Source organism: Pogona vitticeps, chromosome 2 (assembly GCF_051106095.1).
Source record: "Pogona vitticeps strain Pit_001003342236 chromosome 2, PviZW2.1, whole genome shotgun sequence".
NCBI lineage: Eukaryota > Metazoa > Chordata > Lepidosauria > Squamata > Agamidae > Pogona > Pogona vitticeps.
In genome coordinates, this window is record NC_135784.1 from 222,702,282 (window position 1) to 222,719,453 (window position 17,172).

A 17,172-nucleotide genomic window follows, 5' to 3' on the forward strand; every position below is an offset into this window, starting at 1 on the left:
TTGCTTTATCCTAGCTTTTCCCCAAGATTTAGAAAAGGTGCATGCATGCAATTAATAGTATATTTGTACAAAATTCCTGCTCACAGATAAAATCAAAATAACTCACAGAAGGTCTAACAACATTAGGATCTTACAAAAAAATGAGCAACAAACAGGCTGTGTCATCTTAACTAGCTGTAATGCTTTGTTATTGTATTGAATGGGTGCCCCCTATATCTATATACAATATATGGTTTTTAAAATTATGTTTGAAGGGCATTTGTGTCTCCAAAGCCAGGCCTACACCTGGGGCCTCAGCCAAACCTTGCTATCAAGTTCATGCTTACCTCAGACATGTAAACACTTACCCAGCTTCATTTTTCAAGATGGGGCTGAGCAACAGTGGGAGTTCAGTTTTTTTTTGTTTTTTTTTTTGCTCCTGCAACACCATGAAGTGGCTTTTACATGTCTGTCTATTTTGTTGTGGTAGCCCAGAAATAGGAGTCCAAATAAAATGGAGAGTGTTTTATTGTTAGTATGTTCTTACTTTACAGAGATTATAGAAAATGAAAGAGAAAGTCAAAGTAGCATTAACATGAACAGGTCATTTGGATTCCCTCAATTTTAGGTGTCATCTGAGTACATGAACCAGAGCCTTTCAACAACCTAACTATTCTTTAATCTGTTCCAAAAAGTATCAGTTGATTCATAACCCTTGAACAAATCTGACTTCCTTTTGTGTTTAACCCACAGTTTAGCACTGAATAATGGATGCTTCTAGCCCTCTATCTTGAAACAGCTTCTTCAAAAAGGGAGAGGAAATACCGAAGTAAAAGTCCCTGACTCTGGAAAGAAGTAAATTTATCTACTTTTGTATAAAATAGCTCTTTTCTCCTGCAAATCCAGTTCAATTATGTTCTCAACTGTATTCTTTTTTCAAAACATGTTCTACTTGAGGTTAAACAGCCTCATCTAGTTTTTCGACACAACAGCTTTTCCCATCTCTTCTACCAGCTTTTTATTCCTACTGCAGTATATAGAGCGTATTGTTGAATTTTTGTATAGTGATGTGTCAGGCACTGTCACTTGCAGACAAATGGAGTCAAAACAGAGTGGGGGGAAAAGAGGATATAATGGATGTAGCAAAGAAGAGAGAGAAAACTAACTGCTGCTCGCTTGCTAACTGGTGCTGCAACTGGGATCGACATAGAGAAACAAAGCAACTTTTCCTATTGTTTTTATATTATATTATTTTATAAAATATAGAAAAAATGCTGCAAAAGAAGACAATTCATATAGAGATAGGATACTTCAAATTGAGTTAATTAGTCAGTGTCATTTCACTCACTTAGGAAAAAAGGGCTACATTTCCTTTTCATTCTGGCCAAAGAGATGCAAGTCAACAAACAGAGGTCCTTCCTGGATGTTTGTGTAGCAGCTGCTGTCTTCCTTCTATGCCCTCACACACAGTAATATGGTGACATTGTGTGGCTCTTCGTATGAATGGATCTGCAGAATTTTATATATCACATTGCAATTCTGGTACGTTTTGCTCTGAACCGAGCAGGTAAAAAGCTGCACTGATACGGGTGTTATGTTCCATCCCAGCATACAAAATCACCACAAGAAGTGGTCTAGCAATACTGCAAGCTATTTTTAATATAAACATTTCATTAGTTTTTTAATTACTACTACATTTGATCAGTGCAAACTATTGTAACTGTTACTACTATCAGAGAGGCAGACTGATCAACAAGTCAGGTGACCTACTGAGGTATGGGGGAAGATGCCCATTTCTTTCTTGATGAAGCAGATTAAAACAGAACATCAAGATGTTGACATTTGTTAGTTAATATCTGAAATCAGCTGAGGATGGTATAGTACAGTTTCTCCTTTCTACTGAGGCAATCAGGACCATTTCATTTTGTTAAAATATATCAATGTCTACTCAGTACCATCTCAGTAAGAGAGGACTGTATTCTTCCTTAAAAAAAAGGAGGAAAGGGGAGTTTTAATCGTAATTTTCCCTACACTAGTAAAGCTAAACTGAAAAGTTTAAATATGGAAATAGCATATTTACCTAAAATTTACTTCTCTGCAGGTGTAAACACATGAATCTAATAATAAGGTTTCCCACTGAGAAAAGTGTTATTTATATTAAAATATTAAAACTATTTAATGAGCTTTCTCCCTCTGCCCTCCAAAAAGTAAGTAAAATGTTTGTATTAACCTGCTGGAGGCAAAGGAAGTTTCAAACATATTGGATTTGAAACTAGCCATTATTTCCCATGTTGCAAAAATGGCAATTTTATTTCCCAACAGCAAATGAAACTGTCAGGAAAATTTAGGTGCAATAAAACTGTGTGGTTAAACCAACATACTGGATTTGGACTAAAACTGAATTAAAGGAATTAAAATTAAGCATTATGTCAGTCAAACTTTATTTTAAAAAACTATATTAAAATAGGGATACTTTGGGTGAGGAATTTAGGAGTTTGGATTTGGCAATGTCCAACACGACTTGTCCACTTCATCTCTATCAATGGTGTCACATTTGAAATTTTCACAATGAAAAATATTTTGCATAAGTGCCTTGCTTCTGGCAACCTTTCCACCTTTATAAAAAGTTGTCAAGGCAGTGTGCGACTTTCACAGTGCAAAGTTTGAGAAGGGTGGCTTCAGTCCAAGGCTAGCTAATAACGGCTGACATGCACTGGAATCTGGAGGCCTAAATCAACATTGTTTTCACAGCTGTAATTAAGCCACCTAATCAGAAGCACATTTTGACGGGACAGTTTCTGGAAGCCAGACATTACAATTTCTTATGCCTGGAGCGCAGTGGCGCATGAGAGGTCCTCATTTAATTTCAGTGAGAGTGTGTGTATGTGGGTGAGCGAGTGTGTTTAAAACTGTAGTAAAAAGAAAGTACTATTTGAGCTTGTGGGGGAGGCACTGTAGAAGTGCTGAAATGAAGCAGGCCCATGTATTCATGTCTTGACCAACTCTGTATCCCACCCTCACTCGGCTCACTGCCGAGTCCCTGTTTCTCAAGTGGCAGCTGGACGCAGTGAGAATACCAATTTCTGCCAAGATCAACAGATGAGCTGGTCTGAACTGGCTCTCTGTGTGTTCTGATTGTAAATTGTACTGGTGATGATTAGAGAACTCCAACACAGGATGTTGACTCTTAAAAACTGTCCAGAGAAAATAAGTTTGAGGTTGCTTTCTTTCAGTATTTTTTTAAAAAAATGTTTTTAAAAAATTAAAATCCCTTTTGGTGACGGTGCACAGACTTGTGCCTGTGAGTTTCAGAATTCACACACATTTATATATAAATATATAAAGAAAAGGCCCTCACAGCATTCCCACAGCAGGGCTCTTCATCTCGATATTTATATAAGAGGGCTGCTGCTGAGTGCTGCTCTTCAACTAGCACACATAAAGTGTTGAACGCACCTTACCACCTGCTAATGGGAGAGACCTAGAAGCTGGTTATTGCTTGCTATCATTGAATTCTGTTGAAGGTGTATTTTTTCCCTTTTCTTTTAATGATTGAATTGTTTTCTCACTTTGGAGTTGCTGTGGAACGTCTGCATTTGGTAACTTTAGCATAAACTTTCAACCTCTGGGGCCACTGTATAGCTATGAATAGGAAGGCCATAGTCACTGGGGTCTGATTATGTTTAGTTCTGCATTTTAATTGCATCTGGATTCGATTAAGTCATTCTTTTGCCTTCTAGGCAACATTTTAATCAAATTACTATAATGTTCAAATATGTTACAATAACTTGACAAGGTAAAAGTTCACATACCTAGCATATACTGAATATCAAAAAGGCTTTATATAGAAAAGGAAACATTCCTTACACGAAAAGGGGGGGCATATATGTTGTCAGATTCCCCTCTTCTGGTTTTAACACATCATCCTAATAGGTCATATGGTTTATAGCAGTGGTTCCCAACCTTGGGTCCCCAGATGTTCCTGGATTAAAACTTCCAGATATCCTGGCCAGCACAGCTAGTGGTGAAGACTTCTGGGAGTTTTAGCCCAAGAACATCTGGAGACCAAAGGTTGGGAACCACTGATTTATAGCATAAATAAATAACTTTAAATAACTTTATTGCCAAAAAGGTTGAACAAATGCAAGGCACTTTTGACAAGAGGAGGCACAACAGAGATTGCCCTTCTCTAGAGGCAGGCCCACCGTGTTCCATTCTAGATGCTCCCAATCTTTGGGAGCAGCTTTTTAAGCTTGCAAGTCTTCTTCAACTTAGTGTCCCCCTAGTTTTGCTGGATTAGACATCCCTAGAGATCATGAGATGAATCATAATCCAGCATACCTGGAGGACACCAGATTTGGGAAGACCAGATTGCAGCCAAAAAGCAGAGGCAGGAGAACCTACTGGAAAGGATGAATTCCTCTTGCAATTATCTGGATCTATATCAGCATATCTGCAGAAAAAATACAGGTTACTTACCTGTAATTGTGGTTCTTTAAGTGGTCATCTGTGAATCACGGAGATCACGAAGAAGAACATTTTGAAACTAGCAAATGTATTTGGCCTCCACAAGGTTAAAAATGTATGAGTCCCACTGTCATGTTAGTGCAATCTTGCTTCTCTCCTATTGCCCAAATTCTCTCTCTCAGAGATGTTTTGTGATAAACAAAGCAAGCACTTGAGGAATTGATTTTGAAAGGAATTGACACTAAGTTCAGTCTTTATGTTAGGAAATCAGTAGTATCCATGCTATTTTCACCCTTTCTAGCTCATTCTGTTTCTGAGCTCTTTCAAGAGGAAACAACCAAAAAACAAAAGAAGCTCTGGTGGAACCATTTATGACACATAAACAGGGGTATACCGTGGTGCCTCAACTTACGAACGTCCCGACTTACAACCATTTTGAGTTACGAACAGCTCCGGCCACAAAAGTTTGCTTCAACTTGCGACCAGAGCTTCCAGTTATAAACATAAAAAGGCAGGGGAAAAAGGTGGGAAATACAAATTGTTAACCATTGGTAGGCGAAGAGGCTGCTTCTTTGTAGCTCTTTCGCCCCAACGGTTAGAGTGAGTGTAATCGGAAGAGGCTTTGGACTGCCTGGCAAGGTAAGGTGCTGCTTTCTGCTTTTTAAAAACTGTGGGGTTTGTAGCATGGTTTTGGGCTGTGGGGGTTGTTTCTGTGCTGTGATGGGTCTTGGGGGGTTGTTTGTTTTTCCCATTTCCGATGGGTCTTGGGGGGTTTGTTTTTTTGGGTTCCCCCCATTTCCAATGGGTCTTGGGGGGATTTCCTTGCTTTTTGGTTTTTTCCATCCATTTCTAATGGGTCTTGGGGGGTTTCCTTGCTTTTTGGTTTTTTTTCCCCATTTCCAATGGTCTTGCAGGGTTTTTTTGCTTTTTGGTGTCCCCCCCCCCCCCAATTTCTGATGGGTCTTGCACGATCTGCTTGCTTTCTGCTTTGTTTTTTTTTTGCATTCCTGATGGGTCTTGCAGTGATTTTTTTGTGATTTTTTTTCTTTGGCCGGAATGGATTATTTGCATTTCAATGCATTCCTAAGGGAAATGGTGCTTCAACTTACGACCATTTCTAGTTACGACCGGAGTTCCCAAACCAATTATGTTTGTAAGTCGAGGCACTACTGTATTAAAAAAAATGGTATCAATCAAGTAGCTCCTAGTGTGGGTGTTTCCACCATATATTAAAGACTCATGTGCTTCCCTAGTTGTCTTCCTGATTATTTTACTGACTGCTTTTAATGTTCTTTGTTACTGCCATGGGTGTTTTTGGTTTCTCCCCCAAAATAGCATTGAGAGTTTTTGTTTTTTAGAATAATAGTATATAATTTTTTAAAAAAGAAATAAATTTTGAATAAATTCATTGCTACTAGTTGGCTGCATTTTTTTCGAGCTGGCTGTTAATGTACAGATAAGATTGCAAATGCTTTGAAGACTGGGAACTTTTAAGGACTGAGGAAGAATAAATTCTTAGTAATTGTTATAAAATATCCTGTGTCCAAATTACTCTACTTCTCTGTTCCACCTCTGGTATGTAAACCACTGGTTGACAGCCACTGGCCTACAATGACTAGCAGCAAATTTCCAGATTTTTAGACTGGGGTGTTCTGCAGCTATACTTAGACTGAACATAGGGTGTCTTGCACACAAAGCATGTATTCTACCATTGAGCTGCAGCTCATAAACCCTTCAAAACAGTTCTCAACAGAGAACTGGCAAGAGAAAGATGGAGTTAATTACCATTGATAACACAGCTATTGCCCATACGTATCCACAGCATGTACTCTGTAGCTGAGGTGGGCAAAGTGCAACTGGCCAAAGCTCTTTTTGGTGCCCCAGACCTTTTCCAGCTGTCCTGCAGTTCTTGGAAGCCCCCAGGAGTGGTAGTTAGCAATCTAAATACCTTCTTGTACGTTTCAGCACTGCTGAACTACTTTTCCCTTTTTCAGACTTGGAAGCAGATTTCTAGCTTCTTCTGATTTCATTTTTTCTATCCTCCCCCCCCCCCCCCGGCATTGTGTGTGGCCATTTCAGAGATGGAAAAATACAGTGTTCTTTCACCAAAGAACTGTCTGCAAGAAATGTGTCAGAGTCCCTTTAACAACTGAATAACTAATATATTTACTATGTCTCAAATTATCTGGAAAATTCCCAAGATTTATGCTTTAGAATGGTTTGACAATTCTCAGACTATTCTATACTGTCTGGCTGGAAGTTCACTGAATCATATCATCTCTATTCCACTCACTGCCTCTGCATGTGGTATTTCATCACAATGACACAGCATTAAAACAAATAAAATATCACACACAAAACCCACATAAAAGCATTAATGACAAAAATATTGCTTGGATTACAACATCAGTTTACATATGCATCCAAAAGCAACAACTCTTGGTATTTGTAGTGGTAGGATGACAGCCCAACTCTTTCTCCAGCTGTTATCTCACTTGTAGCCATCCTCTCCTGAGGTTCATTATTCTTTCCCACCACTCCATTTTATCTGAAACTGTCATCTTGACCTTAAGCAAGCTTCCACCTCCTCTGTATCCAAGTGACCCCCACCGTCTCAGGTTCTTTCTTTCTGTCCTTCTCCTAATTCTTTCTATTTCTTCTCACTTCTTATTTCTCAATCAATCTACATTCTAAAGAACTGGGTAATTACTGGGAATTCCTTTCAACATGCAATACATTTGCACAACTCTGCAGCCAGGTGGCCATTCTCTGTACTATTCAAAAACCTCACCAATATGCAGCTCTCTTCCTTCTTGGGTATTTGCAAATATGTACAACCAGAAAACCCTTTGAGTAGGTACCTGCCAGAGATGGTGGGGCTGTGAAGTGCCATACACTTGTTTGTAAAAAAAAAAAAAAAAAAAAATGAACAGACACAAACCACCAAATTGGCATCTCTATGTGCCCATCTCTATATGCAACACATGCCCACTTGAGTATGAACAATGGCAGCATGCTGCTTTAGCCATGAAGCACGAGTTCAGGGGGTCCTTTTCTTCATAGTCACAGGTGAAGCCTTAGTTGTGTAAAAGCAAGTGAGACTTATCTAAACACTCCAAAGCAAGAAAGATGTCTTTGCTATGAAAACAAATGGGAGTGCAATGCATGGAAGCATAGTGTCAGTCATAATCCCAGCTACAAGCAACCACTTGGCCATGGAAGAAGGGCTAGCCAGATGCAGCACAGCAAAACCAGAGGCCTGAGTAACAGACCTCTGCATTATACTTGGAACTGGAAGCTAGCCTGTCGGTTGGGATCTCGACACTGATTTCTCCAGGGACAGTAACTCCAGGCCCTGCATGTGATGATTTGTGTTTTTATGTGTATTAGAATGGGATATGTAGTCCTAAGATTGTCCCAATAGCATCCATTTTGATTTAAAGTCTGTTCTGTAGTAGGAAAGTTTTACATGCTGTTTCAGAGAAGCTTCGCTCTCTGGTTATCTCGTTGCTAAGCTGAGTAGAGAGCAGAGAGTTTCGTAGTCAAAATAATTCTGCCACAAAGTATGAAAACAACTGAAGCTCCATGAGAAAGTTAGGCGGGACAACAAGACCCAGGAGGCATTCTGGGAAGAAGAAGGGTGAGGAGAAGGAGAAAAAAAAAGATGGAGTTTGCCTGAGAAAGGGGCAGACACGTGCTTTTCCCATAATGGACTGGTTTTCATCTAGCATCAGCCTTTGAAGACTCAAGACACGTGAGATGGAATATGTTATCCTTTATATTAGTTAGCATAGTTTCATTTCTTTATTTTTTCAGCTGGAGTGGGGGGAGTGGAGTGTTCCGTTGGTCTTGAATGAAAATGTACCTACTAAACTATTTTACTATCAACTGAATTCTTTTCTAAAGCAATTCTTTTTAATAAAACAGTAATGATTGATTTCTATCTAGAAGCATTGTTTCTTGAACAGACTAGCTGAATGTCTAATTGGCCACGTGGGTTTGCTACCAAACTTTCAGAGCCAAATCATTCTGAGTATATCTCATGGTTATGTCTGTGTTGCTTTCTTAATAAGGAGATTGGCCTCTGAGGAAGAAAATTTAGACAGAACCTGGCTGAGTTTCAATTGGCTCTGCTCAGCAGTTAGAGGTTTGTCTGGTTTTCGTACTCGTCCCAATTTCCGGCACCCCCATAAATCTTCTTGGAGATACGGGGCTGCTTACACTGCATGCCTAAGGAACTGATGGAGAGGAAGTCAATTATTGGTCTGTAAGCCAGAGAAACATTGCTTTAACATTTTTCATTCCTCATGGTACATACGAAACCTGGAAGGATAAAAGGCTCAGAGGGGGTTGAAGCAAGTTTGTCACTCAGAGCTATCACTCTTGGGCAGGGGTCCCCAACCTTTTTCACCCTGTGGGAAAGTGGGGAAGGTGGGGCACCTCTGCACTCATGCACATGAGTGAACAAGTGCACGCTCTCTCACACACAAACGAGAGAACACTTGTGTGCATGCACAAATGGCAGTGCAGTGCTTGTGCGGGTGCAGAAGCACTCATGTGCATGGGCAAATGGCGGCACAGCACTTGCACGGGCACGCTGGAGTGCGTGCACATGGGTGAATCATGCTCCTCGGGGCTGCCACACTGAGGAAGGTCAGGAAGTCATCTACTAGAAACGAGGCCTTCTCAGTAGTGACCCCATCCTTCTGAAATGTGCTCCTGGTAGAGTTGCATCAGGCCTCCTCTGAGCCTTTAAGAGGATGCTCAAAACAAGGCTATTTACCAAAGTCTTTGAAAGCAGCCTCTCTTAATGTCTTAGACTGATCACTTTGATTACTTCTGTTTGTCATTGTTTTGGTTCTTTTGTGATTTATTAGTTGATTGCTGTTGTGTTTCTGTATATGTGTGGTCTATTTAAAAAAATATATGTGATTTATTTTATGCTTATGTTACTTTGGATGTAAATGGCCTAGAGTAGTGCCAGCGCTAATCAGTCTGCTATATAAGTGTAACAAAGAAAGAAAGAAAGAAAGAAAGAAAGAAAGAAAGAAAGAAAGAAAGAAAGAAAGAAAGAAAGAAAGAAAGAAAGAAAGAAAGAAAGAAAGAAAGAAAGAAAGAAAGAAAGAAAGAAAAGTCTGCATTTTTTGATGCTACTGGATTCCCGATTCTTATAATTGGGGTGCCTCAAGCTTATAACTTTGCAACAAATGCAAAGGATCATGTGAAAATGCTGTAAAGTGTCAGCATCCCGTGAGTCAGTGAATCATGAAAGCCCACACACTGGATAGGTATAACACTACTTATCTGAACCAATAATCTGTGAATACCAATACAGTACCAGCATATTTGAAAGCGATAAATCAAAAACAGTATCAGTGAATATTAGTGATGCTAAAGCCAAATAATCTGATTTATACAAGACTTATAAGGAAATAGGGAGTTGTGATTTCAATATTTTTCAGGGTAATCATAAGGACATAACCAGAGGAGGCTCTCCCTTCAGTCCCATTGCCAACACAGGCACAGTTGATTGGGACACACAGCCCGGAAAACCCACAACAACCATAGTTTTTAATATTCTACATGTTTTTAATCATTTAATGTGTTTTAATCAGTTTTACAGTTTAATTGTTTTTAATGTATAATTTATTATGTTTTTAATTCTATTCTTTTTAATAGTGTGAGTCACCTTGGGTCCACTGATCAGGAGAAAGGAAGCCTATGAATATGACAAAATAAAATAAAATAGGACTGGAGTTTTTAATTTTTGGGCGAGGGTTGCACAAAACATTTCTAAATTAGCAATTTTTTTCATAAATTTGACACACCGTTTGTAAGTTTTAAAAGATAAGTAAAACACATGAAAAAATGAGTCCCAAACCAGATGTTAAGAGGGATTGCATATTTCTTACTGTTACCCCATTTTCCTTCTTACAATAGGATTTCTCCAGAAGGTATGCCCCAGCAATTAGATCTTCAAATTAAGCTTGTGGTTATCTTTTAACAACCATATCTATTTTATCTACTAACAATCATATCATAAAGCTGAAAAAAGCATGCTACATGCAAGATATGTAGGTGAAGAAAATCTCATTCTATAAAGAAAGGGCATTTTTCACTACATGAGGGAGAGCGTCTTCTAAAGATATGGTAAATTTACAGCTGCCTTGACAGAGACACTCACCTGGGAACAGAGCTTTGAATAGTTAGCACTTAGAACTCTGGCTTCATTTATGTTTGTATTCACATTGTTTATAACTTTGAACAAAGTTAAGACTAAGGATACAAGAAATATTCATAAATGTTCTCACCCTCAGTAGAAAATGATGCTTTTTAAAATCAAGTTATCATTAGTGGTTAGCTGCAGGGCAATTTTTTGCTTGTGCATCACTGAAAAGATCAATGCTCTTTTCATTAGCAGAAAAGAAAAGTAAGGTTTATGTGCAACCCCACTACATAGTCCCCTCCCCCCCAAAAAAACTCCAGAAATGCACAAAACTCTCATAATCTCATCTAGCAAGGAGAAAAAAAAATGCAAGAACAAGGTGAGAGACTCACATGTCAAATTATGACCAAATGCAGCCACTGATCTTGAGCTTGCATTGGAGCCTAGTTATCCATTGAATCATGTAGCTAAAGTTAACAAAACTAAGACAATGTTTTTCAAGCAATCTATCTTAAGATACTGAGAGCAACGCACACTAACTTAAAAAGTTGATTATATTTTATTGTCACTCTTTGAATTGTCATTCTTTAATCAAGCCAATAAAAAAGGGACAAAAAGTAATAACAAACACAGAAGTCAGTGAGAAGAAATCTACTTAATAGTAAGCTTATAAAGATAAAAAGCAAATGTACTTTTTAAAAACCTGGTCGACCTCAGAAACTTTAAAAAGAAAAAGGTTACTATGTTATAAACACCCAGAGTGGCCTTCAGTCAGATGGGCAGTATAAAAATTAAACAGACAGACAGACAAACAAACAATTTTTCACCTCTGTTCATACTACTACAAATCTTGAGCATGAAAATTCAGCGGTTTAAATGGATGCCCCAGTCTCTGCATGATGGTGTAAATATGGCTGCTTTAAGGACAATGCTGCTTTATCTTTCTGATAAAATACTGTGGTCTCCGATGTGCTGTACATAAATGGATTTTCAATACTTGTTTGAAAACCATACAAAAATCAGATATATACACATACAGTCTGCCAGACTGTTCCCAATCCTGCATTTTCATAAGTGGATTCACTCAAGTGACGCTGCTATGAGAAAACAAAAGGATGTGCAATTATCTACACATTTTTTATTTCAGATCAGACCTATTCAGCCACATGACAATGTATGTCTATCCACATACAGCTGTTCATAGTACAAAAAAAAATCCCTTAGCAAAACTGCACAAAATTGCTTTATTAGCTTTAAATGTGCCCAATTTTATTTATAGGGAATAATTATTTCAAAGAGTGTTAAAACTGGATTTAACCTTTTAGTACAAAATAAATATGTAAACAATCCCCATCTCACTAAAAGGGAACACACTGCCACAAAAAAGTGGTGTATAGAAAAAAAAATTCTAACTGCCAGTGTGATTAAAACACCTAGCTAACAGTATTATTTTATAAAAAATAACATGCCTGTTCAGTTCCACTGTCTAAAAGGTGTCCTCTCTGTCAAAAGGGAGATAGTTCTATGTTTATGTTTTGGCAATCCTACACATATTTTCATATACAAGACAGAAAATGATCAACTAATTCAGAGTTACCTCCTGCCCCACGTCTGCTACAGAAATATTTATGGGCACAGTGATCATTTTCATTTGCTTGAAGCTCATCACAAAGTCACCCATAACAGAATATATTGCATCTAACTCACCTACGTAATAAATATATTATTCCTAAAAGATATGTAAGCAAATGGAATGTTTGCAATCACAGTTATGTTGGCAGGGATCAACCCCAAGAAAAAAATTTAAAATGAATGTGGGAGAAAAACAGACACTTACAGAGCACAAGGTTTCACTTTCACGAAGGCAGGCTGTTTGGAGTTCTGATTTCAGAGCTGAGATATGTTGCTTATGGGAAGTTATTTCTCTTTCTAGTGTTGCAACCCTGGAGCTCACAAGCTGGTAGACCTCCATAAAGCTTACAATCATAGCCTGAAAATAAAAGTAAAAATAATCACTATTGCCTATAAATGCTATATCAAGTCTATGCCAAAGCACTGGTTTCTAAAAACACACCATCCTACTATTTATTGTGTACAAACACTGAAATATATTGAAATGTTTTCTAAAACAGAACATCAGTACTTATTTCTTAAAATATATCAATTTCTATATGTTTTTATCAATATAGCAAGATTTTAAATTTCTAGTACAGTATTTGAAAAGCATTCTGATGAGTAAACAGAGCAACTTGGACTCTACTTAAACCCACACCACAGCTAATTTCATTCTGCCAAAACAAGAATAGCAAAAGTAAATATGAACAATTTTAGAAATGAATGGAGTGGTTAATTCTCCCCACTCACCTGTAAAAAGAATCAGACTTAATTTGGCATGAAACAAAAGAAAGGTACAGACCTCTGAAAGTAAACAATCTGATTACAATATAGCTGGGAAAATAATTTTGCTCAGGTATATAGTAAAGGAATGTCCCAGCTGTGTAATGTTGATCAGACCAATAATAAAGTGGATTGCACAAGATAGTATAAATGATTTGTCAGCTCTGATAACTTAATATCTGACCTAAATAGTATAACACTGTTGGAATTTTTAGACTTCTTTACAACTGGTTAATCACATTTTTTAAGTTATAGCTTCCCGCTGATGTGACTTATACAGATTTTCCAAATGTGAGATCAAGATTAAGGCTGACAAAGATTTCTTCATTGAGAAGGAAGGAAGGAAGGAAGGAAGGAAGGAAGGAAGGAAGGAAGGAAGGAAGGAAGGAAGGAAGGAAGGAGGCAGGCAAGAAAGTTTTCTGTAGCCAGATTTTTGTCATATAAAATAACTCAATATTTGAGAATGTTCAGGTTGATACACTAGAAGAAGCATGTGTAAGAATATATTCAATTCTTCAAAAAGAACTCCAGTTTATGAATGTGGGATATTTTCCTTCTGTACCCATTATTAAACAAGCTAGAAAATGGCCGAATATTGCAGCAAAATATTGTGCCCACATTGCCAGCAAGAAAAACGATGTCAAGCTTCACATAGCAAAGGACAGCCTGAATGTTGACCACACCAATGGTGGCAGTCAAGAAGGTCTACAGGATCCCCTCTTGTTCTTACTATCATTCGCACTTGTTGAAAAAATCCCTGATAATTGCTTTGTGTTTGGGTGAGAAGTGGCTGACTGATAAAAAAAGAGTAAGTTTCCCACATGGCAAGAATAATAGCTCTGCACTTCCTCATCCTTAACTACAACTATGAGACATGAGGATTTACCATGCACATAATCTGTAAAATATGTAGGTGTGATACTGGATCACCTGCAAAGGCAGCATAAAAATGTTTGTGTGTGGAGTGCCATCCAAGTTCTTTTTAAAAAGGCTTTTATTCATTTTCAATCAGAGTAAGGGTTGGGTACAAGGGTACAAGGGAATAAGGAAGGAATAAAAGTGGGGGAAGGGTAAAATTTCAAAGAGCAAAAGGGTATTCTTACATCCATTTACAGTGATACCTCAGTTTACGAATTTAATGTGTTCTCTGGGACGTTTCGTATTGCGAAAAATTGATAAACCGAAATGTGGTTTCCCATAGGAACATATTGAAAACCAATTAATCCATTCCGGAGGTCAGAAAAAAGTCCAAAAAAGTCTTTTAACTGTTCAAAACTCTTTATAAAGTGCAGTTTAAAGGCATAAATACTGTACAGGAACATAATTAAGCAAGCAATTACATTTCAAACATCGAACTTCAACTTTTAAAACATCACACATCAACTTTTAAAACATGGTAAACAGGGGAAACTTGCTTTGTATTGAAAAGAAATGCATAAACCGAGGCATTCATAAACTGAAAATTACATTAACCGAGGCATTCGTAAATTGAGGTACCACTGTACTTAGTTATGTTAAAAAGGGAAATCACACAGATAAACACTCTAACAATTTCACCCAACTATCTATCTTTAGAACTCTCTCCATTCCTTTGGACCTTCTCATACTTCTTTTATCTATACAGTACTCTCCAGTCCATATTTTGTATCTAGTTATAAAAGCATTTCCATTTTTTAAGACCTTTAAAAATATAAATTACAGGCATTTGCGGATGGTTTGGTTTTTATTTTGAAAGAACCTGGTAAATCTATTGATGAATGGCTGGAAACATTAATAAACGTTGGGGAAATGGTGGGAATGAAAGTGAATCGACAGAAAGCAAAACTTTTAGGCAAGAATATCTGAACAGAAACTGACAAACACAATGGGTTTCCAAGAGGAAAAAAGAATCAAATATTTGGGAATTCAAATAACAAACAAAACAAGTACACTGATAAAAGATAATTATATAAAACTTTTTAAGGAGATACAGAGAGACTTGGAAAAATGGGATAAGCTACAATTTTAATTGATGGGAAGAATAGCAGTAATTAAAATGAATGTGTTACTTAAAGTGATCTTTCTTTTTAGATACCAGTTGTTAAAGCAAACACTTTCACAGGAATTCAGTAGAAAAAGAACGAAATTTGTTTGGCAGGCAAAAAAACATGAGGATCAAAATGAAGGCATTACAAGACTCTAAAGGGTGGGTTTTGGTCTTCTGGACTGGGAAATTTATTATAGGGCTTGTGTATTGGTATGGATTAAAGAATGGATTACTCTGGACGAGAGACTACTTAAATTGGAGGGGCATGACCTTAACCTAGGATATCATGCCTTTATGTGGTATCAAAAAGCTAGAATATAAAGTCTTCAATAACCATATAAGAAAGTCTTTGTTGTGGACTTGAAATAAGATCCAAAAACAAATATATAATAAAATTCCAGGTGTCACAATTAGAAGCATTTACACAACCTAATTTAATGGACTCAACAAAACTGGTAAGATACAGAGATTCGCGTGAGAAAGAAGGGACGTTAAAGACTAGAGAGTAGTTAGAGTAGCAAAAAATCTCTTTAGATTGGTGGACAAGATTACAACAAGACTAGAAGTATGCAAAAGACAAAATAATGGGTTTCTATGAAGAACAAGTGATGTTTGATAAACTACTCTTAGAGATAAATGATACTATATGGAAAATATTGGAAGAAAGAAAGAAGAGGTACAGTTTCTGGAGGAACTGATAGAAAAGATACTGGAAGTGGTGGAGATGGATGTTCTAACAGAAGCATTAAATGAAATATCATTCTTCTCTTCTTTTTAGCCCTCTTGTTTTTGTTAGCCCTAATTTGCTCATAAAGGACTTCCAATGAAAGTATAAATATTAATGGGGATAATGGTCAGCCCTGTCTTATACCTTTCTGTATTTGAATATCTTTTGTAAAGTCTCCATTAATTTTGATTTTAGCTTTTTGTTTAGTATATATAGTCTTTATTGACCTAATAAATCTTTTCCCCATTTCCATCACTTCTAATTGCTGTGTCATAAAATTCCAATTCAGGTTATCAAATGCCTTTTCCACATCCAGAAAAATCACAAGCATTGATTTTTCCAGATGCACTGCATAGTATTCCAATATGCTTAAAATCCTTCTAAGATTATTTCTCATTTGCCTTTTTGAAAGGAAACCAGATTGATCCTCCTGGATTACTAGTGAAAGGACCTTTTTCAGTCTAGTTGTCAATATTGTGGCATATATTTTATAATCCAAATGTAAGAGCGATATTGGTCTATAATTTTTAATTTCCATAGGGTCGGTTTCTTCTTTATGAATAATAGTAATTAATGCTTCTGTCCATGTTGGCGATATTGTTCCTTCTTGATCTATCATTTCTATTAGTTTCTTATATGGTTTAAGTACTGCAATATATCCTCAAAAGTTTTACAATACTCTGTGGGATTCCATCTCCTTCTGGGGATTTTCCATTCTTTTGCTTCCTAAAGGCTTATACTATTTCATTAAATGAAAATGGTTCATTCAACATCTGTTTCTGTTCACCTTTATATTATTATATTTCCCCAGATATTGTCTCAGTTTCTATTTGGAAATCTCTTTTCCCTGGTATAGATCATAATATAATTTCTCTACAATCTTCTTTATTTCTTCTTGTCTGTATCTTATCACTCCTTCCTCATATTTCAAATTCTGGATTATACATTTTCCCCTTTCTTTTCGTAATTTATATGCCAACCACCTTCCCAGTTTGTTTGCATTTTCAAAATTTTTTTGTCTTTGAGTGCCGTCCAAGTTGGTTCAACCAATTCTTGTATCTTTACAGTTCAGTCAAGAATGACAAGGAGCAAACATGTTCTTTCTTCAATGAAAAAGTGGAAACAAGGGAAAGATCTGTAGGGTGCTCAAGTTTTCACGTTTAAAACAAAAATTGTGTATTCCTTGCAGATCAGTTTATATTCTTCCAACCTAAATGTATTGATTGATCATGGGCATATTTGTTTGTGCTTAGTAAGGTTTAGGAACGTTGCCTTTTTGGATTACAAAATAATAAAGAATCCACCATTGGCAAAACCTGGTGTAAGACTCTTGAGACCCAAAAAGAAGACATGATGTACATGTACATGCATGGCCCACTTAAATTCTGCTTATCTTCTTAGCAGACTAGG

The 17,172-nt window shown here is 37.1% G+C and overlaps 1 protein-coding gene across 13 annotated transcripts in view; it reads right to left on the bottom strand.

Annotated features, from left to right (window-relative positions):
• CCDC171 (coiled-coil domain containing 171) overlaps positions 1–17,172 on the bottom strand; it is a 273,713-nt gene that overhangs the window by 11,730 nt on the left and 244,811 nt on the right. For 12 of the 13 annotated variants that reach the window (XM_078384938.1, XM_020797528.3, XM_072992079.2 and 9 more), the window contains one exon: positions 12,450–12,602. In XM_078384938.1, coding sequence (XP_078241064.1) covers positions 12,450–12,602 — 153 coding nt within the window. Of the gene's footprint in view, positions 1–9,497; positions 11,710–12,449; positions 12,603–17,172 lie in introns of those variants that run through there. The other variant, XM_072992084.2, reaches the window with a different exon arrangement.